Below are 26,079 nucleotides of genomic sequence, written 5' to 3' on the forward strand. Positions count from 1 at the left end.
TACACATTTTGTAGATTTTTTGTAACAAATAAATATCAGATCTTTTTGAAAAATAAGCAAAATCTAAAAATAGGTTTTTTTTAGACAAAATCCATCATCCCGGTGATGGTTTTTGTCTAAATTTTCCATTAAAATTCACTTTGACTTAGTGTCATTGCATAATCAGTCCCAACAATTTTGTTTAAGGTTAATGTGTGGATAAATTACACTACTGTCCAAGTAATTTGAGCTAATAGGGAAGTGATGTGGCTTACTTGTTGTATCTAAAGGTTCCCTGTTCATCTACAAAACAAATGTACAACACACACACACACACACACAGCCTATCCTATGGTAAAGGCAAAAAATGCTGTGCTTCCCATAAAAGGCTTAATACTTTGACATGTACACAATTTACTACAGATCAATGACTTTAGTTATTAAATTTTTAATGAAGTTTAATCATCACGCCATATAAAATATATAGGGCAAGTCAAATGTCCCTTGTACCCTTTTGAGTCATCCTGTATAAAAAAAGATACATTTGACAGTATCCTGTTAAATACATTCTTAGCTGAGATTAGTGAGGATTTTCTAGACATACTGGACAATGAAACGAGCACATCAAAAGAATTGTTCCCTGTTTATTAAAATTGTGACGATTTTTCAACGTGCTTCTGGATAATAACACATCTATTTTTAGAATGCAGCATGCGTGCCGATCTTAGTAAATTATGTTGCACCGAAACAAGTTTAACGTAGTTTATTTCAAAAGTGTGGAGATGTATTATCAACAGTAATAGCCTAAATACTTATGTCAGTACATAAAAAATGCAATATTGTCATTGTCTTTTAATTATGATGCTCAAATTTGGTGAGAATTAACTTAGTAAATTTTCTTAAATTTGAGCCTCATTGCATAAAAATAAGTACAAAGATGTTTTACGTATAATTATTATTATAAGGTTTATGGATAATGCAAGTGTAATATTCATTGGAAGTTCCTATATCAAAAATAATCCTGTTAAATTTGATCCAAGTACTGGATCAAATTTATCAATTGTTTTTCTTTGAGAGAGAGAAAAAAACAGTATGATCAGAGCCGTTACATTAGTCCTGTTCGACATTGTTGAATGAGACTAATATAATGGTCCCAGACACTAAGCTTCTTGCTGCTTATCAAATACTGAAACTTCGATATAATTGATAGTACTTAAGACTAGGCCCAGAGTTTCCACGGTCCCAATTCAAGCCTATTTAGATTTTACGTATCACACGAAAATACGAAATAAGAATCCGTTCCTCGCTGAGTTTGCCAGTTATGTTTTCAATAAAAAATCAGATCCATATCTCTGTTTTTATAAAACTATTCCGTCTTTCCTATGATTTCGTACTTTTACAAACAAAATTTATACAGTTATTTGGTAATTTATGGGTCTGCGTTTTAGAAGAGAGAAAATAAATATTGCAATTCTTTAAAACCAGAAGCAAATAAAACAAATCAAATTAAATTAACCCTTTTATTGTGGGAAAAGCATTGTATGAAAAGTGTTTCTGTAAAAGTTTTTGTACAGCAACAGTCAACTCATTTTAGAAAATGACATCTCATATAATCTAACTAGAAATTTTTTCGTTATATATTTACCTTATGGAAGTGTCACGGATAGGAATATACAGGACTTTTTCTGTGCAGCATGAAGTCGGCCGTTCTTTTGTAGACTACGGATTTACACTAACCAACATTAAAAACGGTTATTTCTTTTCTTTTTACTATAACAAACAATGATACACACATCGTTTCCTGTCGAGATCCCACAATAATTAATACTTACATTAACAAAGAATAATTTATGGTATAACAGACAAAAAAATACTGCCTTATATTTAAGTATTGTCATGTACTAACGACACATAACTACCGAAATATACACTATTACGTATAAATAAATTTAAATACAAAGTTTTGATCTACTCGAAACTATGGATTTTTTGGGGAATGTTATTGTCTACGACCTAGATAAAATCTCGTTGAGCACAAATTTGTTATCTCAATAAAATTGAAAAGCGTACACATCTTTATCAAACAACAATAAACTCGGTAACAGCAAACTTCAAAACTTTTTTTTTGGTTTTTGTTTTTTGAAATCGAAGGTTTGGCATAAAAACATTATGAAAGATTGCTAGATTAAATCGTGGATTCGATATCCACACACGGTATAAAGCGGCAACAGTTTTAAATCTAAATGTGCTCGTTTTTTTTGTTCATTTAAAACTACTTTGTACAGGTAATTACCTTAATACTATCACAATGTTGTAAACAATCTTGGGAGATTACATTTGAAGACTAGATGCTCGGTAGAAATGTTAAAACTAAAATGGCCTCGCTTCGTCTACTTCCCAAATGATGCTTTTGAATTCTGTGTTTTCTTTGTCGTTTATGCAGCGACCTGCTGCGATTTGGATATCCTCCCTGCGTCGGATGTCGACGGTTGATTCGAAGTGTCCATGTCTTCTCCCGAACTTGTATTTTTGCTGGTCCCTTGTGTCGGAACATCTAAAATTAAATTTGATAAACCGTTTACTTATAATTTGTAAGAATACTTCACTTACAATTAAATGAGGTTCTTTTGATAATTTATTTCCAAAACAGTAATTTAAATAAGCATTTCTGTTTAAATTCTTCAAGTGGCATCTTATCAATTTTACATAAATAAAATAAAATGAAGCATACCCCTTGCTGATATTTATATCCCGGATTTTAATGTCGGTTATCCGAATGCATAATTATCCAATGGCAATATTTAAGGTGCAAGTACACATTAAGTTTATTGAAATTGATTTCAATGCTGTAGACCAAAACATAACAATCATTTTTCTGATTATACAATTAATTACTATAGATGAATTGTCAAAGCTGCAAATGACATATCATACATAAGATAAATGGCATTTCAGTGTAACGCTGGGTATACGTGAGCATGTGGATGACAGAACTGTCAGTTTCTCATCCACACATTTGGGTATACTGGTATGCGTGTATGTGGCCGAAGCAAAGATCGTAAAAATTTAAAAACGAAATTAGATTGGTAACTAAGATTGGAACACTTAGTTTAAAAAATAGAATTAATCCAAAAGTCTATGCAGCAGTTTAGGTTTTATGGTTGATAACAAAGTTTAGTTCACAGATTAGACAAAGTAAATGAATAGCACTGATGTGCTAATAATGTTAATTTTCAATTTATACCGAAAGGTACTCGACGAGTTCTGGATCGAGATTTTAGCAATTTAACCCTACCGTTTGCTAATTAACCTTGTCTAATTTTTTACAGGAAACAAATTTTAAATTTCCCAAGCTGTTCCTTAACTTTCAAACTTTTTAAAGAAAGCAAATGCATGCAGCATTTAATTGAACTGTTAATTTAATTGTGCATTTACAATATCTTTAGCAAGAAAAAGCCTAAGTAATTTTTTTTAAATCTCCTGACGAGTACGACGACAGAGTGTAAACCAAGCACAAATCATTAATTTTTGAAATGTCGAAATACCACTCGACAATTAAGTATCGCAAGACAATATACCAGTTAAAGTTCGAATGATGCAATAGTATTTAAAAAATTTTTTATATTATTTTAATATGAATGCATTCAATGGCCTTTCTACTGCTTCCTATTCTAAGAAAATTACACTAATCATATTTTTCTATACATTGATTAAATATGATTTGAGAATTATTTTTCATAAATTACAATTCAGTATTTAAAACACTGTCTTTTCTAACTTTTTATATTTTGAGTATTTTTACCATCAAGGATGAATTTTATAGAATGAAACAAAAATAATCCATAAGCAAGGAAGGAAGCAAAATTTAAATTTAAAATAGTTAGGGATTCTTCATTTTCAATTACCGACTTCAACTGCTTCGTCGTCATCACCACTACACAAAAATAGACTAACGTTAATATATTTTAATAGAAATAACGACTAATAAACACAGCTAAAACTCATCTCTGCCCTTTGAGAGCAGAGATGAGCTTTATAAAAAGTTGTAAATGGTAATAATGAGCAAAATTTTCATTAAGTCAAACCTCTTTCAAGATGTGACATGATGCGCTTCTATCTCCCCATTCCCTCAACATTCAACTAGCAAAATTTAATAGCATCGCTGCCCCTTACACACAAGCTATTGTGTCATATTTCGTTTTAATCTTTAACCCATGAAGTACTAAACAAAATAGACACAAAGGAATTCTCCCTTTTAGACATGTATTTCTTTGATGTATTTAATTCTTTCATCTCTCCCTGCACCTCAATTCAGTATGTGCAGACTACCCATGTAGACTTGTTCATCTGTGTTCTCCCTTTTTGAAACCTGATGAAGTCTCCCAACTTTACTTTAGAAGTCTATCTTGTTTTTTGTAGAGATCAGACTTTGATGTAATCTCTCAGTTTGTACAATAGATCTTTTCAGTTGAAGTACTTCTGGCATTTCCCCTCAATGATACAATTTACATTATATGAAGAGTAAAAAATTTTTTATTTTAAACTAATATACACACATCAAACAAAACATTATTACCATGTACAGTCGACCCCCCTATAACACTGTTGATTACTCCGTTTTATATGAATTTCATGTTGTACGAGTCACTTAGATTTTACAAATACGTGAGCCGTTCAGAGCCCGGCATATGTATTTGTAAAATCTAAGTGACTCGTACAACATGAAATTCATATAAAACGGAATAATCAACAGTGTTATAGGGGGGGTCGACTGTACTAAAATGCTGCTAGAACAGCCTGAACTCTGAGACAGACTCAGTGAGGTCATGTAGTCACAAATAGATCTTTCAATCCTTATAGGTTTCTCAATGTAACAATGATAGTGGATCTTCCTTTCAAGGACCACAGATGCTCAATGAGATGGATAACTGGCAAATTTGGTAGCCAGGGCAACATTCCAAACTTTTGAAAAATTGACATCTTTTGGTTTAAGATGCAATGTCCTGTTGAAAAGGACTGTCCCCATCTCCATACTCACGAAAGGAGTGCACCTGGTCCACAGGATATTTAGAAAGATATATCTTGTCAAAAAGGTGACCACAGGAATGATTGGACCAAAGACTTCACAACAGAACACCCCAAAACATTCATCACCACCACCACTGATACCAACGGTGCATCCAGGTGCAAAGATCTTCTCCTGGTAAATGATATATACAGACTGGATTCACTCACTGCAACAACGACAAAAGAAGAAAAAAGGGATTCATTGGATCAGGCAACCTTATTCCACATAGTCAATCACAAAATCAATGGTCACCTGCCAACTTTAGGTGCTGTTGATTATGCACTGAATTAGCTACAGATACCTTGACAAGCTGAAGGCTACATAGTCCATGCATAACAGTGTTCTATGCTCTCTGCATTGGAACACTTTCCTATTGTCTTTTCTATGAAGTCCATCTGCAAATTTATGCCACATTTGCTATTCTATTGTTTTTTTACAAGCCAATCTAGTCTTTGTTCTCCTCTGGTGTCAATAAGGTGTGGTCGACCAGCATCTTTCTGACAGTTGGAGACTTAATAAGTGCTGAATGAGTACGTTCCATCAGCCTCACTGTTTTGGAGATACTTGTTTCCAGATGCCTTGTCGTCATAATTTAACTTTTGTCCAACCCAATTAGATCTTTGTCCTTGCCTATTTCAAGAGCATTACACACTTCAACTGACAATTCATCCCAATAGCCCCTTGCTTATAAAGCAGTTGACATTTGCATACTCAATTGGAACCTGTTAGTCCCTACCATTCATTACACCTTAAAGTAGTCATAATGTTTTGCTTGATCAGTGTACGAGAAAATATTACACATTTTAAATTTGTCGTTTGGAACACATTAATATATATTTTAATTTGTAAGGTTCCATTATTCTATACCCAAAGAAGACAATCTGAAATCGTCGAAAGTACTTGTAGTAATATTTCAAGTAAAATAATAATACCGACAGACAGTGTTAGTATTTTCTTAAACTATTTGGCATCGTACAAAGCAATTTCGAGCATTTTGATCAGTGTATATAACACATCAAAATTTATGAAAAAATTTTTAACATATAAACAAACCTGAGCATGACAGTTTCTCCAAACTGCCTGGAAGAGATGCGGTACTGATTGTTGCATTTTGTTCCATAATATCTGCAAGAGCATTACGTCGACCTGTTCTACCGGTTTGCAGGAAAGCATCAAACGCTGAACCTCCCGCCTGTTCTAAATCAGTTGTGACATGGTCCACCTCCATCGAGTCTTTGAAATGGGGCAATCCCCAAAACTGTTTTTGAAATCACAATTGATAATGATCAGACGATCATTCAATTATTATTAAACAATAATTCTTGATAAATACATTCTTTCCTAAAAAAAAGAAAAAGAAAATAACGATTAAAATTTTTAAAGTAAAGTTTAAATTCGATATGTAACAGAACATTTGTAAAATACATTAAATAATTAAAACGTGACACATTTATCCTTGAAAGTCTTTCAAGCAAAGAAAGTATGACACGACAAATAAACAAGATTTTCCCGTCTACATTTATATTTTATATTTCTAATGGATATTAAATTAGCGAAATAAGGAATTAAAAATAATAATTCACCTTCTTATGATCATGAACATGCAATGCGTGACTAGTTTAATAGTTTATACATTAAATGGAATTTATATAATAAATCAAGTTCAAATTATATAATAATAATCAAATGTTAACACCGGATATATCAGTCATAACTTGCCTAATTATATATATTAAGTAATTTGGTCTAAAGCTAGGCAATTAAGTCACCATCTTGTACTAAATTTAATCATTAGAATTAATTTTAGAATATTCTGAAAAAAGGTCAATGCAGATGCATGGACCTCTGTCCGATCTTCATCTCCAAACCAATTAATTTAATTATCTATCTTTAGTCCAAATTACTTAACGGTCCGATGAATTCAGCATTATCATTTGATTATTAAACGGCATTTACCCATGACAAATTTAAAATATTAACAATAAACCAAACTCGACAAAACTCCTGACGCAGAAGTGAATATTTATTTATAGTAGCAATATTTCCAAACTATATAATTCTTCTTCAACTGTTAATAGCATAGAATGGGGTTTTTTTGGGGGGTTTTTAACTTGTCAAAAGCATTACTACTATAAGTACATTTACTCTGACTCTTGTATCACGAGTTTTATACGCTGTTTATTAGTAAACATTGAAAATTGATTAAAATACTCTAAATAAATAGAAAATAAAGCCAAATATTAATCATATTTATATCTACAGATAGAAAAAAAATCTAAAATATCAATTATTTCTGTAATAAATCTGAAGAATATATTACATTTTGTGAGTATACAGTCCACTCAAAGAAGACAAATCCATTTTTGGACTGAAAGCACCTAGTCATTCAATTATATCCATATGGCCGAGCATCGGGTCAACGTACTTTAACTACTTTCTAAGAAAGTCAAGTACTTTAAGGAAAATTTAATATTTAAAAACATTTTCAATCTGACAATAAACAGTAAATAATGTACGCTTCTAGGTAAACAATTTCTAAATCATTCCTAATCGTCATTTAAAATGGTAAAGGAATTTTGTTGTTATAAATAGAAAAAAAAAAATTGTTATTTCAATCAAAATATAAAACATGTTAATTTTGTGTGAATCTTATTTATTTATTGTGTATTATTTGATGAATGGTTTATAAAGTTTGACACTATTTGTCAGGTTAGAGTTGTACAGCTGTATTTTTTTTTAACTTTAAAATCTTGATTCATAAATTTCACCGCAGAAGAGTGGGATCTTTAACGAGATCAATAATTGTATAGGACCAGCAATATTTTGATTTACAAAGTACTATAAGTCTGTCGTAAATGTATATAGGACATTGATAAATTATATGAGGAATTGCTAGTGAATTGGTGTCACACAAACAAAAAGTCGGTCTTTTATTCTGAATTTTGCCAGGTATTTGTCATCATCAAACGGAATCATTTTTAATTTAATTGACAGCCGCTGATTAAGAGTATAAAGAACATACTAAAAGAGCACAAGCCATTCAACTGGACACGTATGTTTTGTCTAACTTTTCGTAATGGCTGTTTTTAATTCATTGCGGGAGATGACGTTTGTGTTAATTAAGCAACAAACCCTGGAATAATTTTACAAAATTTTCTTTTATTATAATATCTTTTTAAAATATTTATTAGATCATATATTTTTTAGGGCATAAATTTTGAAAGAGTAGAGTAAGTAATGAATAAAATACGTGTTCATGCATTTCTATTAATTTTTCAGAGAAAGAAGTTATTTTTATAGGATCGTAAAAGTATTAAGGTTACGTATTTATTAAGTCTCTCGTAAAAAAAATTCTGATTGAATAAATTATTTACATAGGATATTAATTTTTTTTTTAGAGAAACAATTGATAACTGCAAGGAATGGTTAATATTAATTAAAAAGTAAATTTATTCGAAGGCTCGAGAAAATTATCCGCAATAGAAAATTCTTTATTAGATTTAAGTTTATGAAATTTGAATAGAAAAATCCTTCAAATAGTTATCATCATCAAGCCTCATTAATGTTAAAGTAAATCAAAAACATTAAATTACACACTTATTAAGGAAGCTTCTCAAATGTTAATCCAATCTGTACTACTTTTGTTGAAAAAAATTTATTTCTTTTTTTTAGAAAACTAATGATTGGGCTGCAATTTGAAAAAATAGACCTATAAATTCCCACTGTCGTCTGTCTGTCCTTCCTTAATCTCAAGAACGGAGTTCACGAAAGTCGAGACTATATATATAAAAAACTAGAGGCAGGAGGCCCTGATTAACAATGTACCAACTTCTGGTTTGCGCCAGAAGTTGCGTTATTTCAATTTAAAAAATCTCCCCCAAAATGAGCTAGATAAATGATCTGCATGACTCTATTGAAAATGGAAAAGTATGATGTACAGGGGAAGACACTAATTTGAGGTGGAGAGCGTATAGTTTAAATTAAAAAATTATTAAAAATTGTAGTACGATGTCAAAATAAATGGCGGACTACAATTTTTATTGCGACATCATAAAGCTCATACTTTATGATGTCACACCAATTGCTCATTTCAATTATTTCTCTTGTAAATTTCTAATAACGGGCATAAAGCTTGAGAAAATTACAGCTTACTCTATTTGCTAATGGCATCCCACACCACGATGAATAAAACAATGGAGTAATCTTGTGATTGCTTTCCTCGTGATACAATAAGCTAATACATCCAACAAGATTTTAATAATCTGACTCGCGTTCCATTTTTTTTTTTGCACAGTCTCTAATGGAATGTGTAGTCCCAAAAAACATTTAAAACTCAAAAAAATTAGACTCCTTAATCCTTTTAGTGTCATTTGTTCGTAAGATTTTAATTATATTGATACAAAATAATCAAATTATTCGAGAATCTGGATGACAAAAAAGATGATAAACTAAAGAAAAAGTAACAAACTGATACAACCACTACTAGGATTAACATAATTGTTAATCATACTTACCAAATAACTAAAGCTGGATTTTGTCAGGTTATCTGACTAGACATTGACAAATTCTGGCTAATTACCGTCTAATATTCAAATTCAGACTATACGAGAAATATTAAATATATTTTTTATAGAAATAAACAAAATACAGCTGGATTTTTAATCGGACTATAATATGGCTAATTAATTATAAAGATATTACATAATTTGGACTAAAAATATGAATTAAGCAGCCATCTTGTACTAAATTTAGCGATTAGAAATAAATTAATTTAGAATACTTCGGAAGAAAAGTGTTCCGGAGTGGGATTCGTAACCTCGACTAAGTTATGCTTACGATGAAGATGCAATGTCAATTATGCTGCCTAGACCTCCATTCAACCTTCACCAGACCAATTACTTCAAAAAAATATAAATTGTACGGGTCACCTGCTATGCCAACTGGAGATGACTGTATACCTACAGTCCTCTATGGCACTCAGCCAGTTTAAACTTTTATCTTAGCATGGTATATGTATAATTACATGTAAAAAAAACCAAGCTAGACGTACATTAATAAGTAACTAACTTGGTAACACATACCAAAATATTACTTAAAGCAGTTAACTGTCTTGTAGCAATTACATTAAAAACAAAAAAAAATAGAAGTTTAAATAAATAAAAGAATTTTATATTAAAATTATATACCATATTTTAAAAATTTAGAAAATGCAAATAGAATACTTTGTACTAAATTTTAATGATGTAAACTCTTAATGATTTGTAAAAGAGTAAGTCATTAAGTGCTTACATAATTTGCAATTATATTATTGCAAATTTAATTTTACCACAAAGCTCCATGTTCTAAATAAATAAAAATTTATAATTTAAGCCTTTTCATATTAAATTCTTCCTGAATGACAAAATAGTAATAGTGATCTAAAAATTTCAGAATTCAATACCTAAATCAATAAAGAATAATCTCTGTAAAATGTTCATAAATAACAAAAGAATGTTATAAATCTTATTAAATGAAAAGAATTTTCATACAAAAGGTGACATTTAAAAATAGTAAAGTAACAACCTGTCTGAAGAAATAAGCTTCATTCTATTTATGTTTCATATAACTTATATGAAACAAATAGAACTAAGCACGCTCCTTCAGACAAGTGGCTAGTGTTGTAATAACTTAAGTCATATCAATTTATTGCTAAAGCCAAATGTTCCCTTTCATTGTTAATTATTATTATTATTATTAAAGGTATACAGGTACTTAAATTTTCATTCCAAGAAAAATATCCACTCAAATGTTTGTTTATAACTGCTAAACCTTAAAACTAAAATGAAACAAACATATTTTTACCATAAGATATAACTCATTTTTATTTTTACACCATTAAATATTATTTTATGGATAAAACATTTTTGTTACGACTATAGTAGAATCTTATTTTAACGAACCACTGAAAATTATCAGCCGTTCGAGGAACTCGGTTGTATTGTAAATGAATGACGGATTTCCCTCACACCCAGGAAAATAGCTGTTATTTGAAAAAATTTCACTTTTTAACCTCCTAAATATAAGAAATACTTGTACTTGAAATTATTTGGTCTCTCAAAATCTCTACCCTTTATTCTACAGAAACACATGTTACAAAACGACATATGAGTGTATGACAAAGCTGATGGAAATTGTATATACAAACAGAGGCAAAATATATAGTATATATGCCCATTAGCACTTTACTTGACTTCATGATTTGTTAAAAAAACTTGTCCATCTTGATTTGTTTTGATGTTGCTTTTCTGCCCATTGAGTACAACAACCAGAAACAGCTTCCCGCCACTAATCAATGCAGGAGGGCACTGACGTGCAGCTACGAAGTTAGCAACATGAATCATGACGATTATGCAAATATTTTGCTCTGCCTGTAATGTATTTTTTAAAAATCAATATCCAGCAACACTCAAATAGTAATTAACATTGGAAAAAAACAACATTTACATAGTTGGATCTAGCAAAAATCCATTATTCCGAGTTACGGATCCGCTAAAAGAAGGTAAACTTACATCGATTTGGCAGGACCGAGGGGGAAAATCCATTATTCCACGAGCCATTAAAAGGAGAATTTACCATATATACAAACAGGAAATGTAGGACAAATCTGAAAAATCCAACTTCTGATTGATTTTCTTTGGTATGTTGCAAAGGTGAGCCTGAACATTTAAATTGATGTTCTATAATAAAATGTTAAACTTTATGACACTTGCTAGAATACTGTAACCTGAAGACCAAAAAGTGTTTGTATTTTGATTTAAATCTTGGTTATGCTGGAATACAGAATGAATTGAATTAATCTAACTTTGTTTTTAAAAATTTCTGATAGAATTAATATTTTGTTTAGAATTTACAATGATTTTCCCATTTAGTGAACAACTTACAATCTACTTTTGTAGACAAATTATCATCAACAACACAATGCCAGGTTGCAATTTTTAATCGTATTTTTAATTTAATATATATTCTCTCCACCTCAAATTAGTAGTGTCTAACCCCTGTATACATCATACTTTTCTATTAGCAATAGAGTCGTGCAGGACTTTTACTCCTTTCAGGGGAAATTTTTGAATTGAAATAACTACTTCCGGTCTGCATCGGAAGTTCTTATATAGTTAATTGTGGCCTCCTGCCCGATCTTTCCATATCTGGTTTCGGCTTTCATGTATCTAACTCCATTCTCAACATTAAGGAAAGACGGGTAAATGGACAGCAGTGGGAATTTATAGGTCTACAATTTTTTAAAATTTCAGCCCAATAATAATAATAATAATAACAATAATAAAAGGTCAGATACCAAGCACACAAAATCATTTAAGTAATACTTATTATTATGAAACAAGTTGTAACCTGATTCTTGACTTTAGAGATGCTAAAATAATAAAACTAAAGCAATGAAAAATCCATTTTTTTTCAGTATTTTGAATTTCACATTAAGAAGTTTAATTGTATATCATTTGATTTAAATAAACGATGAAAATATTTAAACCATAGACCAGGGATAGGTAAACTTATATATTATTATAAAATTATAGCATAATTTTTGAAATATTTACAATTGTATGGTCTTTAAATCAATCTACTAAAGCTAAATTCAAATGTAGTTTCAAACGTTCCGAATAAATACTTTCGACTTAAAAGTAAGTCAGGCCTTGTTTTTCATTATTGATTTACAAGTTGGAATTTGCCGAGTGATAATTTATATTCCAACGAAAATAAAACAGATATTTTTATTTCAGCTATAGATAAAACACAAATATCTAACAATATGCATTATTATTATATTATAATATATATATATATATATATATTTATTTTGCTGCTAAAAATACATACTAAATGATGTAAAGGTACAAAATCAATTGAAACCACAAGACTATTTTACATACTATAATTTAACATGTATTGATGTAAAATAAAAACAAATTACAAGTGAAAAGATTTACATTTTACAGGAAGTTATGTTATTAGGAAAGTTTAATAAATAAACTGTGAACAATAGCATAATTTTCCTTAAAAAAATTTTCCCTCTCAGAAAATTTTATAATTAAATATAAAAATTTCTTACTTTGGCCAAATCATCATCAATAGATAGAATTTAATTTAAAAAGTTCTACTACATTTTATTTTTATTAATAAAACTGCATATTATAGCAAAATTCTTCGGATAAAATCTTTTTTCGCTCTACTCGATGCAACGTACTTTAAATTTGTATATAGAAATTCAAAGTAAATTATAATTTGTTCCGAATTTTCTTTACGATAATAGATTTTAGTAATCGCAGTTCCGTAATTGTCTTAAAAAAGTCGGAGGGGAGAAAACTTGCTTTTCGTAAATCATTCAAAATAATTGCTTTCTAACAAAAACAATTAAGTCATATTTAATAGGTTTTTTCCCTATTACTCAAGATGTAGCAACTCATTGAAATTTTGAATTAAAAAAAAAAAGCAGCTTTTGAAATACAAAAGAATCATTTTTTTCATTCGTTCAGATGCACACGCGCGCACAATGAATTCGTTCCAAGTAACTTTTTTTCAGCAATTTATTTTGGATCTCGAAACGTGTCAACTGAAAAGTTTTACCTAAAAAACATTAATTCGTCATTTAATTGAAAACAAATTTACTTCAATCATTAAACACAAAATTTATGCTAATTTTCTTTTAATATATTTTATAATTTAAAATCAAATTATCACGTTTTAATGTCTATGAATAAAAATAAAGGTCGGATACCAAGTTGTAACCCAACTGGACTTTTAGAAATGCTAAGATAACAAAACTAAAGGGATAGAAATTCAGCAATGAATTATTTGAGTCTCTCAGCAAAAAGTTAAAAATTCTGTGTAGCACTGTTATCATAATTTATTAAAAACTTTTTATATTATTTATTATTATAAAATGACAAAAAGCTTAATTTTCAGGTTGGAAATGAGTTTTATAAAAAATTGTAAATACTAATGATGAGTAAAATCTTCGTTAAGTCCGACCCTACGAGATATGACACGTGATCATATCTATCTTCCCAACCCCTTGACATTTAACCACCAAAATTTAATAGCATCAATCTTCCTAATACACAAACTCTCCTGAAAAAATTTCAGAAATTTTCAACAAAAGACACAGGAGTTATTATTAAGCTTCCAAGTGGGGGAAAAATCGTCTCTCTCCACACACTAACATCCATACTTACAGGGAGGAAAAAAACACCAAATTTTTTTAATTTCTTGATGTTTCAAGGTATCGACTTGAGAGTCCAAAAATGTAAAAATCTAGGGGGTCAATTTTTTACCATGCTATATAATGGCCGTGGAAGTAAAAATTTGTACAAACGTTTCGAATATTTTGAATTTCATATTAAGAAAGCTTCATAGTATATCATTTGATTGGGCTGCAAACATANATCGACTTGAGAGTCCAAAAATGTAAAAATCTAGGGGGTCAATTTTTTACCATGCTATATAATGGCCGTGGAAGTAAAAATTTGTACAAACGTTTCGAATATTTTGAATTTCATATTAAGAAAGCTTCATAGTATATCATTTGATTTAAACAAACAAGTAAAATACTTTAAGAAAATTGTTCAGTAGGCAATTTCCCATAGAACAATGTAGATTTACGTGCATTTTAACCAAATAAAATTCTGTATGGTCTAATTTTGGCAATAATTTTTCCATTTAGATTATTCAACAACAATGTTTGCAATAATCGACTTAATGTTTCTCGGTTAAAAATTTTAATATAGAAAGTTTCATTTACTTTTATGGAACAGCATACTTATCAGAAAATTTGAGATGTGTATTTTTATTAAGTTTATTAAGTTTTAAAAAAAGCTAACAATTTAGTAGAAATAAGTGGTAGTGGTAATTTATGAAATCATTTGTTCAATGACATTTAATAATAGGAAATGTGAAAACTATTTTTATAAACCATTATATACTGAGATAATGGGAATGAGTTTCATCTACCAAAGCTTATTCCAAGATCAACTACCAATATCACTTTTATAAGTCCGTGTTACATCCCAAGCATGATTTTGATAACTAAGGTATAATCACAATTTTTAAGAATCAAGGATTTATTCTGGGATAACGTCTTGTCTTCTAGTATAGTGTTTCTCAACCTTTTTCTCATTGCAGACCGATAAAATTATGGATAATTTTACATGGACCAGTAACTATACATAACTGTGAATTATGCTTATCTAGAGTTACTGTATGTACTTTGTTACGTACAGTAACTCTACTAAATAAATTTCGCCCGTAATCAACTGCATCAGCAACAGTATGGTCGAAAATTTTTCTGTGGACTACAGTTGAGAAAAACTGTTCTAGTACGTCAAAAATGGGCTGCAAACATAAAAAGTTTAACTTATATTATTTTTCTGTTGTTATTAGCGTAATTATTATTATTGCACTGTTTAAAGTTTTAAGTGTTTTCCCCATGAAATACAGGTTTAGTATTCTTAAGAAATATAATTTTATCACAAATTTGTTAAATTTAAGAATTTATAAGATTTTGGGAGAGCACGGGCATCACATTAGACCTCACATCACTTGTTTAATTGACTCAAAATTATATTAAAGTAAAAAAATTTGATGACAACGTTATTGTCTTCAAAACAGAAATTTTAAAGTTTCAATGCTACTTTCAACTAAATCATTACTACAGGCAATTTTAATTTCAAAAAATTAAATATTCAAACAAAATATGCATATTTAGTATATGGCGTTTCAGACACAAGTGAATGAATTTGCCATTTCTAATTTTTATGTTTTGACGGGTTATAACAAAAGGTTTAATTTTGCCAAAGTCATCTCGCTCTATTCAACATCTGTACAATGATCGACAATTTTTGCACTAATTTCACTAGCCACTAAGTTTCTCGTTTACTTGTTACTGTTAATGGTACAAAAATATAGAATTTACTTTTGAATAGTTTCTCATCATCCTACTTTGAAAAAATATAAAATTGACATTATATTTTTTCAAAGCAGGAATATTTTTTGATTTATTTTTCATTTCTGTCTTTTTTTTTTAATTCTACTTATACATTAATGGAGCCAAACATTTAAGCTGTAAAACTGGATAACAGATTTTGAATGTTACATCATAATTTATTTTGAAACAATCATCTATGCTTTTTAATTTCTCACTGTTAAAAATTTCAAATACTATTATGTTAGCTTTAAGATTTATTTTAAAAAATACTACATTGTTCAGCATTACCAGAAGGCTTAGAAGTAACACCAAACACAATGTTCTGTTTAATTAAACATTTATTACAATTTAGAGTTTTAGAGAAGTCATACAGGTAAGCTGCTGAATTTTTTTTCATAAATTACAATCTTTCAGTCCAGCTTTTACATACGAATTCATCACAAATATAGCTTATTTCTTTGTTTCCATCTGCATCTCTCTATCCAGAACAGACTGGTACTAGAATCAGTGTTAAACATTAATGCATTGTTTATATAAATAGTGGAAGTTGTCACTCTTCTAATTACAGTAGAGTGTCGATTTTCTGAAAGTCAATCATCCGAAAGAATTCCAGTCGGCAAATTTAAATTTTCACCAGTGCTGTGGCGATTCAATCTTTGGTTGTGTGTTGGGCTACTCAAATATTTTATGTTTTTGATACTAAATTAACATATGAAGTATAATTTTTTATTATTTTTATATTTTTCAATATATTTATTTTGCTTGTACAAAATAAAAAAATAATTTTTAACGATACAATAGTCTTTGTTAGGCTTAACATCCACGAAAATTCAACACAAAGCAACACGCAACGAAAAAAAATTTCGACATTGGATACGTTAAACTATTTTTTCATACATAAATCAGTTATCCGGACAACCCCAGTCCCCAATTAATTCGGAAAATCAACGCTCTACTGTATTGTCGTGTTCATAAACCCAATGTTCAGGAATATCCTGGTCTCCGTTATACATGTTCCAAAGTTTTGAAAATTGCATTAAAAAGACTTTATGTCTGCTGGGACATGGAGGGGTTTAAAATTTTTACAGAAATCTCTTATACAAGCTAAAATGCAAAAGCAACTGTAGGCTTATATGTGACCCTAAGATATTTGGGTCCAAAATTTGTGACATCACTTCCAGACACATTCAAAAAAAAGAGGTACCAGTTTTTTTTCATGGAGGTGGTCCATGAGTACCAGGAAAGATTTTTGCATCTGAAATAATTCTCAAACTCATTATTTAAGATGTCACTTTTGTGTACCCCCTTTTCTCTGCTATATCCCATTTCCACATTGTTCTGCCTACTTTCTCCCTTGCTCTTTTCTTCCAGCATTACTCTCCGTTACTTGTAATTATAATCATCATTAATACTTCCACTTACCTGTGCCAAGATTCAATCCTGGGTCCTCTGTAGTTTTAATCCATTCCTCTATGAGCCTTAATGCAGCTCTCACAGAACCTCTTTGGAATTCATATTTTAGGTGATATTAGCACAAGAACACCATTGTCAGCCCATCCTACCAAAGTTTCATAAATCTTATCCTTAGCCAGCGGCCCAGTATCTTCATAGACAAATCAAAGTATTTTACTTGCAACCCTGCAGCTCTCCCACCTTAGATTCCAATAACAATTTTTTAATTTATCATCCTACAAATTTAAGAGATGCCTTTTTACTGGAGTGGCTACATATAAACTTTATCATTTTGTAGGTCTCGTGCTTCATCTGCTTTAACTGATTTCATACTGCCCTATTCATTACTGAAGAAATTCATTTACACGTAAACAAATGTTTGCAGTGATACTAAACTGCACTTATACATATTTAAACTAAGCAATAACTTGGTCCATTTAGAAATCAATCCATTCTGTCATTTAACTTTCCTTGTCTGAACATGTCTGAAATGACAATTAATAATTATTAGTTTGCATTATGTCAAATGCAAACTAATAATTATTAATTGTCATTTCAGACTAATTGTATTAGGCTTTGTTGTGATACTTTGTCAACTTCATATCATATGTTTCAAGCATCAAGTGCATGGGATTGGTTCCAAGTGGATGGTTTGAATTCATCCATCTCTGTAGCTTTGTTTGCACTCAGTATTTGTTTTTGAAGACATGTATTTCTCCATGAAAAAGTATGATTTGTGTTGATCACAAAATACTTGTAAAATCTTTAGGTTTATCTTTTGCTGTATTGGTCCTATGGATTAAGAAAAAACGTTACCTTTTTGTTTGCCTTTCATAGGTGTTGAGCTCATTTATTCACGAGTAAAACAGCAGCTATGACTGGTGTTTTACTCGTGAATAAATGAGTGTTGGTGAAAACACTCATTTGTGTACAGTATGACTGTTGGTGGAAACACTCATTTGTGTACAGTATGACTGTTGGTGGAAACACTCATTTGTGTACAGTATGACTGTTGGTGGAAACACTCATTTGTGTACAGTANCATTATGTCAAATGCAAACTAATAATTATTAATTGTCATTTCAGACTAATTGTATTAGGCTTTGTTGTGATACTTTGTCAACTTCATATCATATGTTTCAAGCATCAAGTGCATGGGATTGGTTCCAAACGGATGGTTTAAATTCATCCATCTCTGTAGTTTTGTTTGCACTCAATATTTTTTTTAAAGACATGTATTTCTCCATGAAAAAGTATGATTTGTATTAATCACAAAATACTTGTAAAACCTATAGTTTTATTTTCTAGTAAAATCTGTGTTGCTGTATTTGTCCTATGGATTAAGAAAAAATGTTGCCTTTTTGTTTGCCTTTCATAGGTGTTGAGCTCATTTATTCATAAGTAAAACAGCAGCTGTGACTGGTGTTTTACTCGTGAATAAATGACTGTTGGTGGAAACACTCATACTGTACACAAATACAACATGGCCCAGCTATACAGTGATAGACTGGTACAACTTTTGCTACACAGATGTTTTTGTCTCGTACCAGCAGAACATCAAGATTTACATTTCAAAGTGATGCCCATCCTGGGTATCACCTTGACATGTAGCCTACACCATCATGCATCCTTTTTTCTACTGGATTTGAAATTTCTATTTTCCTTTTCAGATGAACAAAACTTTCACTGGGAGACAAAAATACAACCATGTCAGCTTAATGAGAGACACCCAACTCACTGCTGGGAAATGAGAGAGCTGACATAAGTAAATGATCACTTTGTTTTTAGTTTTCAATTAGCATCCATTTCCCCACATACTTGGCTGAATAATATGGTTTCAATCTTTCATTGCTGCAGCACCAACCTTCATGAATGATGCTTGCAAGGTTCTCACGAGCAATCCAACAATCATCGCTGATCTTTGAAACTGTTCAATATTAACCAATTGTCAATATCCACAGGCATACCCATACAAGTATCATCTCTGTCCAGTAATTAGTAAGCAGTTGGCCAATTATATTTCAACATGTGTGTTAAGCTCTGCATTTCTGTTTGGTTTTGATGGCTGCGATCAACATATTGGTTATACTACACTTTACTACAGTACACGATCAAGTCTAATTGACTAAAATATGTAAGGACATTTATTTATTGGTTCCAGAGAATAATACAGCCTATTTTGTGACCCTCAGCATACAGACATTATGCATAAATGATTATATGAGAATAATCAAAAGGAAATCATAATAACATTGTAATGTCACTAATGATTTCTGCAGCATTATGCAATACACTGATCAGAAGAGCAATCATGCACATACATAACACCAAAGTTGTTTAGATAAAGTCACAGATTGAGAAGTCAAAATATCTTATTTATAGACAAAACTAAAATGCTATTTATAGATTTATTAATAGATAAATGCTTAGTTAGAAATGAAGTTTCATTTCTCATAGCAAGAATTATAAATATTTAAATTTAAAATACTATATTTTTGTACATATAAACTGCAAAAAATTGCTAGAACAAAAATGCTTCACATAATCCACCCCACAGTATACCCCGTGTCTATGGAAGCAGCCAATAGTGGAAGTACAGAGGTAAAAGTTTGTAATTTTAACTTAAAATCAGTATAAAACTCACCCTAAAGTGCACAACCCTTTTCAAATAATAAACACAGATAAAATGTAGGTTATACGCACAAAAATAGAAACATACACAATAAATTGTAATAAAAATAATCAAACATCTTTATGAATCTAGTTATATTATACTGAAAAATTAATATTAATAACAGAATTCTGAATATTAATATGTATTATTTTATCAAATTATAACAATACTTTTTAAAAAAATGCATTTACTAAAAACAAGCTAAGCTGTTCAATAAAATCAATCGTACTTTTCATATGAAGCAGGAAATTGTTTGAAAAATTACATAGTAGGCTATTCTTTTCATTTATTTTTATTACCAATTCTCACTCATTAGTATGTTAACTGTTGAAACAATTTTGATGTTGTANTGGTGGTAGCCCCAAGTCTCCATTCGTGCATAGGGGTGGTTGTGTCTCGATAGCTATAAGGGTGCGGGAGATATGGGCTTGAAAGTGGCTTTCTATTTCGAATGTTTTGTTCGAATTTGTTCGAATTAAATTCGAACATAAAATTCGAATATTGGTTCGATTATAGAACGATTGTAAATGTTCCAGAAACGTTGAAAATAGTTCGTTTGACTGCACGTGAACAGGAGACGATCAGAATTAGAATCGGGACCAGAAAGTGTTAATATAAAGCGGCATGCAAGATTTACAGGCTGTTTTTTGCGTTTTTGCAGGAAATCGAACATATTTTTTGACTCATGTAAAAATTCTCTAATTAGTCTGGAAACGGGGGTATAATTCTTGCATTATGTGAAAACGGGTAAGATTGGCTATGATGTAATAATCTTAATCTTTACTATCGTTACTTTTTGCGCAGCGAAACGGGTCCTTACAGCTAGATTACTTAGAAACACAGTCTTTTATATATAAAAAAACTATATTACATACAAATGTACGAACAAATAAAAACTCAGCGAAGCGAGTCCTTGCAGCTAGTTAATAATAAAATTACTCTAACTTTAATTATTAATGGTAGCGGTAAAGTAGCCCGATCAAGAATCTTGATATAAAATATAGCTTTATAATAATAATACGTGATAAAAATATATTTTATCAATGCTTTAGCAAAATTATATTTATCAAATGCAGAGTTTTCAAGGGGACTGACATTGACCCATAATATAAGATAAAAATTAACCTCAATTAAGCTTTCAAACATTTCTCACTTGAACAGAACTGGTTCGCTAATTCTAATCACTATTCTAACAAGCCAGTTATTTTAACGCTATTTCTGCAATATTTGTTTTGTCGTATCATTCAAAGTAACTCAATTGTATTTAATATTCACTATACATAAAAAATGAGTGAAAAAAAAAAACTGTCAAACTGAACCAATAACCAACTCTACAAACACCATCTTGACTAGGGATTGCAATCCAGCAGTGTTTTCAATGCAGCTGGATTTTTGCTGGACCAACATCAATCCAGCTGGATGCAGCGCAGATGTATTTTTGGTGCAATAAAGTGTTATCTATCTATCTATTTAGCATTTTATGGTTATTTTAAAGAAATAAAACATTTTTTTAAATACTTAAAAACCTTTTATTATTTAGACTGTTCACTTTAAATCAGTAAAACACTACATTTAGGTAGTAAACTTAACTTTGGTTCAGTTTAACACTTGAGATAGAGATAATTAACTATAAATGTTTAGTTAAATTATAATTATAATGTAATAAGTTAAATAATAGCAAAGGTAATTCTACTAATTAATTTACTTTAATATATTATATTATAATAATGTAAGGATGGATAATCAGTGGCTAAGTGGCTATCAGTCTTACTAGTTTTCTTATATAGGCTCTACATATCAGTCTGTAGTTATTTATAAGTAATTTAACCACTTATAGAATAAAAGTTAAATACTCTTACTTAATAGAATTAGAGAAGAAGTTATAAAATATCAGTCTTGTCTTGAATAAAGTATTTTAAAGGATTAAATAAAATTAAATCAATCACTTATTTTTTCGTGTTATTTTTTTATTTCATATTTTTTTTTTATCATCAAATATGTTTTTGTTATCAAATATTTCTTTGTCATTTAACATGTTATCATGTTATTTTTTTGACTTTTCTGGAAGTAGGATCTCAAAAAACAAATAGTATTAATGGTGTTGTCTCCCAACCTACTTCTTAATGCACTGCATATATATCCCGCTGCAGAGAAGGCCCTTTCAGCCTCTACGCTAGTTGGTTTCAGGGTCATCAAATAATTATAAATCAAAGATAAGTTTTCACCTCTGACTCCCTCATTTTCATAAACAGCCATTTCCTTTTTTAATAACTTATCATAATCCTTCTCAGTACTAGTTTCTTTCCGTTTCATGAAGTTTTCTTTCTCACGCTTTAGTTGGATCTCCAATTCTTGTTCCAAGGTGAAATTCAGGGAATACGGGTTATCTGGATCATCGCTTTCCACCTCCATAATCTCCTCTGCCATTGCTGCTGGTTCCACTATATATGTATTTACGCGATTCACTAAACTAACCAAGTTTGATCCAAATCGTTAGAGCCATTTTTGTGGTAAATAATTCAATTTTCATTTAAGATCATGTAGCGTGTCACAGACGCCCCCTGGCATTTTTTTAGTCGCAATTTTTCCGAAATTTTTCAAAAAATTTTAAAAAATTCAAATTCTCTAATTTCTTCGAGCTGCGAAAAATGAAATAAATAACGTTTTTATTGCGCACCGAGTTTATTCAGGAAAAAAAGTCGAAAAAGTGCCGGTGTCTCGCAGCTGAAGCGGCGATCCGTCACGTGATTCATTGACGTCACAACCGACCGTAAATTAGAATTATGCACCAGGACTAGGAGAGGATGTTACTTATTTTATTTAGCGCGAAGACACTTTATTTAGCGAGAGCGAAAAGTCAACTGTCAATTAGATCAGCAGAGGTAAAAGGACGGGTGGTGCGGTGTAGAGAGGGAATGTAGCACGTGCTGCACTGAATGGCAACGTCGCTCTCGCCGCCGAGCGATAGCGCACTTAGCAAAGCGGCAATGCTGACAACGTAGACTTTTGCACCATTATTTAGAAAGTTAATTGAGTATTTGCGGATCCGCAGCGCTGGATCCAGCAATTGCAATCCCAAATCTTGACCATTTTCTTCTACTCTTTTTATTCCTGGTAAACTTAATTGGAATTAAATCTTACTGCAGTTAACTTTCATCATATAAACATAGTTAAAACAAATAAATTTTATTGTGATTTTGTTATTAAACAAAAATGATTTTTTATTATACATTTGTAAATTACAATTACTGTATATACTGTATTTACTCGGGTAATCCAGGTCTGTGAAGTTGGAGTCAGAAGAGGTAGAAATATTACTCCAACTCCTGTTTTATTTTCAGTATTGTATACTTTATATGCTCCTAATAGGGTCATTTACCTCCTATCTTGCATTATAGCAGTCATTCATAACACAAGAACTTATTTTATGATAATTCTCCTACTTCGTGACCTTTCTTTTCATATCACTAATTACCGTTGATTTTCAGAAATGTATTAAAATGGAAATTAAAATGTACATACTTCTGGGAGTTAAATAATTTTTGACAGATTAAAAAAAGTCTGTAGCACACGATCCAAAAAATATCAACAATTTAATAACCAGTCTTCAATACATTGCAATCCCTAATTTTAGAATATACACACGTATATCTAAACCCAATAATTTAATTCTTAAATCTCCCAATGAAGAGTTAAATCACATTTTAAATTCAAAAACAACGACACTATTAAAAAAACACTAAATTATAAGTTGTTATTTTTACTTAGCAAATACAGTATATTTTTGAACCACCAGATTGATCGTCGGCTGCATTCTAAAAACAGCTACAGAATTTAACAAAAATTAATTAAATTATGCTATCGGAGCACATTCTAACAACAAGCAAAGATTTCAACTACCGGTACTATAATTAATAATTACGGCAATNCAAATACAGTATATTTTTGAACCACCAGATTGATCGTCGGCTGCATTCTAAAAACAGCTACAGAATTTAACAAAAATTAATTAAATTATGCTATCGGAGCACATTCTAACAACAAGCAAAGATTTCAACTACCGGTACTATAATTAATAATTACGGCAATGTATTGATCAGAAACAAAACAACTGTCCCCTTTGTATTTTAATTTTAATTGAATGGAAATTTTAAACAGTTTTAAATGCATTTCTACTAACTAAAATAACTAATGAATTCTGTAATTCAACCATTTTTTTTTGTTTTATTGTAGTTTTTTTTATTTTTAACAATCAGATTTGAATAGAAGTAATTATGATAATTTCTAAATCGTGAGTCAGAATATAAACATATAATTTAATTATTTTTAATCTGCACACTATTTCTCAAAACAGTTATGTATATAAATTTAATGTAGATCATCATCAGGCTCTGGCAGCTTTACATTCATAACACAGTAGATCATGATTTAAAAGTGTCATAAAGTGAACTGTCGTGTTTTCCACAGCTTACATGTCATAAATTGAGATTGCATTCTTGAAAATGCAATTTAACTACATAATAACATGCAGAAATAGTCAACATAAATATATCAGTTTATTTGAAAAATGAAAACCACTCACACTTTTCCGGCAAAATTCCAAAATTATTTCGGAATTTTGTAGTTTGAAACCCAAGACAGGTTTATAAAATAAACCAAAAACATTTCTTCCTTAAATCCCTTTTGCAGGAAAAGTGTAAATGGTTTTCATTTTACGAGTTATCTTTTCCAATTTTAATTTTGGATTTTAGCATATCACTTTATGCAGTTCTAATAGAAATTTTGGGATGGACCAGTTGGTCAGATCTCTCGCCGACTTTGCATCGAAATGCATACACAATATTTCCCTCCCGAGACAGCCAAATTGTATCTACAACATGTAGTTACCATGGGTAAAATCAACTGCCCGAGTGCACCTGGGGATACACAGAAAGCTCCACCACAAAAATTACATAAGGCTTGGTTTTATTCATTTACGGCAATGCAATACACAAGCAATTCTGCCAACGGGAGAATGCTTCCCAGGAGGTTTTTTATGGGAAACTGGCCCCTATTTAGGTGTTACAAACAGGATGAAAACCCGGAAAACTCTCAGTGGACAGCCCGTCAGCGAGGCTCAAACCCACGACCAACTACCAGTGTTTGACAGTTTTATCCGCTCAACCACCGACGGGCATAGTCACATAAGCATTTTCCGGGTTGCATAAGCCTCGGGTAAGTAGCAGTGGGTGGCTCAGCATCAACAATGCTTCATTTAATGGGCTCTGATGTTAATTGGGTTCTCGTCCCCGAACCCGGGCAATGCCAAAAAGCGACCTAAGCTCCGGTACCGATGCAATACAAATTCAACACAGGATCCGGTCCCAAAAATTCACAATGGCCATAAACTCGAAGGATATTATAGTAAGAACTTAAGAGTTCTACTATATCATGCCCTAGGCAATTAACATTTAAACGATAAATAATCTTATTTACTTATATATATATTTCCTGTGCGCACACCATGAATATAATTAAATCTGCAATTACTGGCTTCAATTATTCAATATAAATATCAATGCACGTGGACGAAGGAAAAAAGCACTTTAAATGTGTATTTATAGCGTTATTTATAAATATTTACGAAGAGAAAGTGAAATTTGTTTTAAATAAACAAAGATTAAAGCTACAAACCGGAAAAATAAACAAAGATTGACAGATATAACACGAAATGCCGGCCTTAGGCCTTACCTGTCCGACTTTCTCGAGTAATTTCTTCAATTTATAGAAAATACGAATAAGTAATTAAAGCCGCTTCGTCTAGAACACTTCTTTTAACTTATTTCTATAAAAATTCGCATTGAAAATAAACGTGCGCATATAAATAACGATTTTCTGGACTATCATCTACCCCCTACTACCCTTCGCTTCGGAAATCCATCTACGAAAAGA

The 26,079-nt window shown here is 30.7% G+C and overlaps 1 protein-coding gene across 1 annotated transcript; it reads right to left on the reverse strand.

Moving 5' to 3' along the window:
• Nucleotides 1-1,480: 1,480 nt before the first annotated feature.
• On the reverse strand, nt 1,481-26,079 carry LOC111618840. Its single transcript, XM_023360445.1, has 3 exons — nt 25,879-26,079; nt 6,101-6,388; nt 1,481-2,533 (listed from the first exon to the last, which is right to left on the reverse strand). Exons 2-3 carry the CDS (start codon nt 6,273-6,275, stop codon nt 2,415-2,417), a joined length of 294 nt encoding a protein of 97 aa, XP_023216213.1. The 5' UTR covers nt 6,276-6,388; nt 25,879-26,079; the 3' UTR covers nt 1,481-2,414.

Source organism: Centruroides sculpturatus, unplaced genomic scaffold, assembly GCF_000671375.1.
Source record: "Centruroides sculpturatus isolate CEXI.00-Female unplaced genomic scaffold, Cexi_2.0 scaffold13, whole genome shotgun sequence".
NCBI lineage: Eukaryota > Metazoa > Arthropoda > Arachnida > Scorpiones > Buthidae > Centruroides > Centruroides sculpturatus.

Excerpts from the sequence above, each read along its gene's own strand:
- LOC111618840 (XM_023360445.1), bottom strand. The coding sequence starts at position 6,275 with ATGGAGGTGGACCATGTCACAACTGATTTAGAACAGGCGGGAGGTTCA. Across the intron at positions 2,534-6,100 it reads GGAGAAACTGTCATGCTCAG|ATGTTCCGACACAAGGGACC; the intron begins GTTTGTTTATAT and ends ATTTAATTTTAG.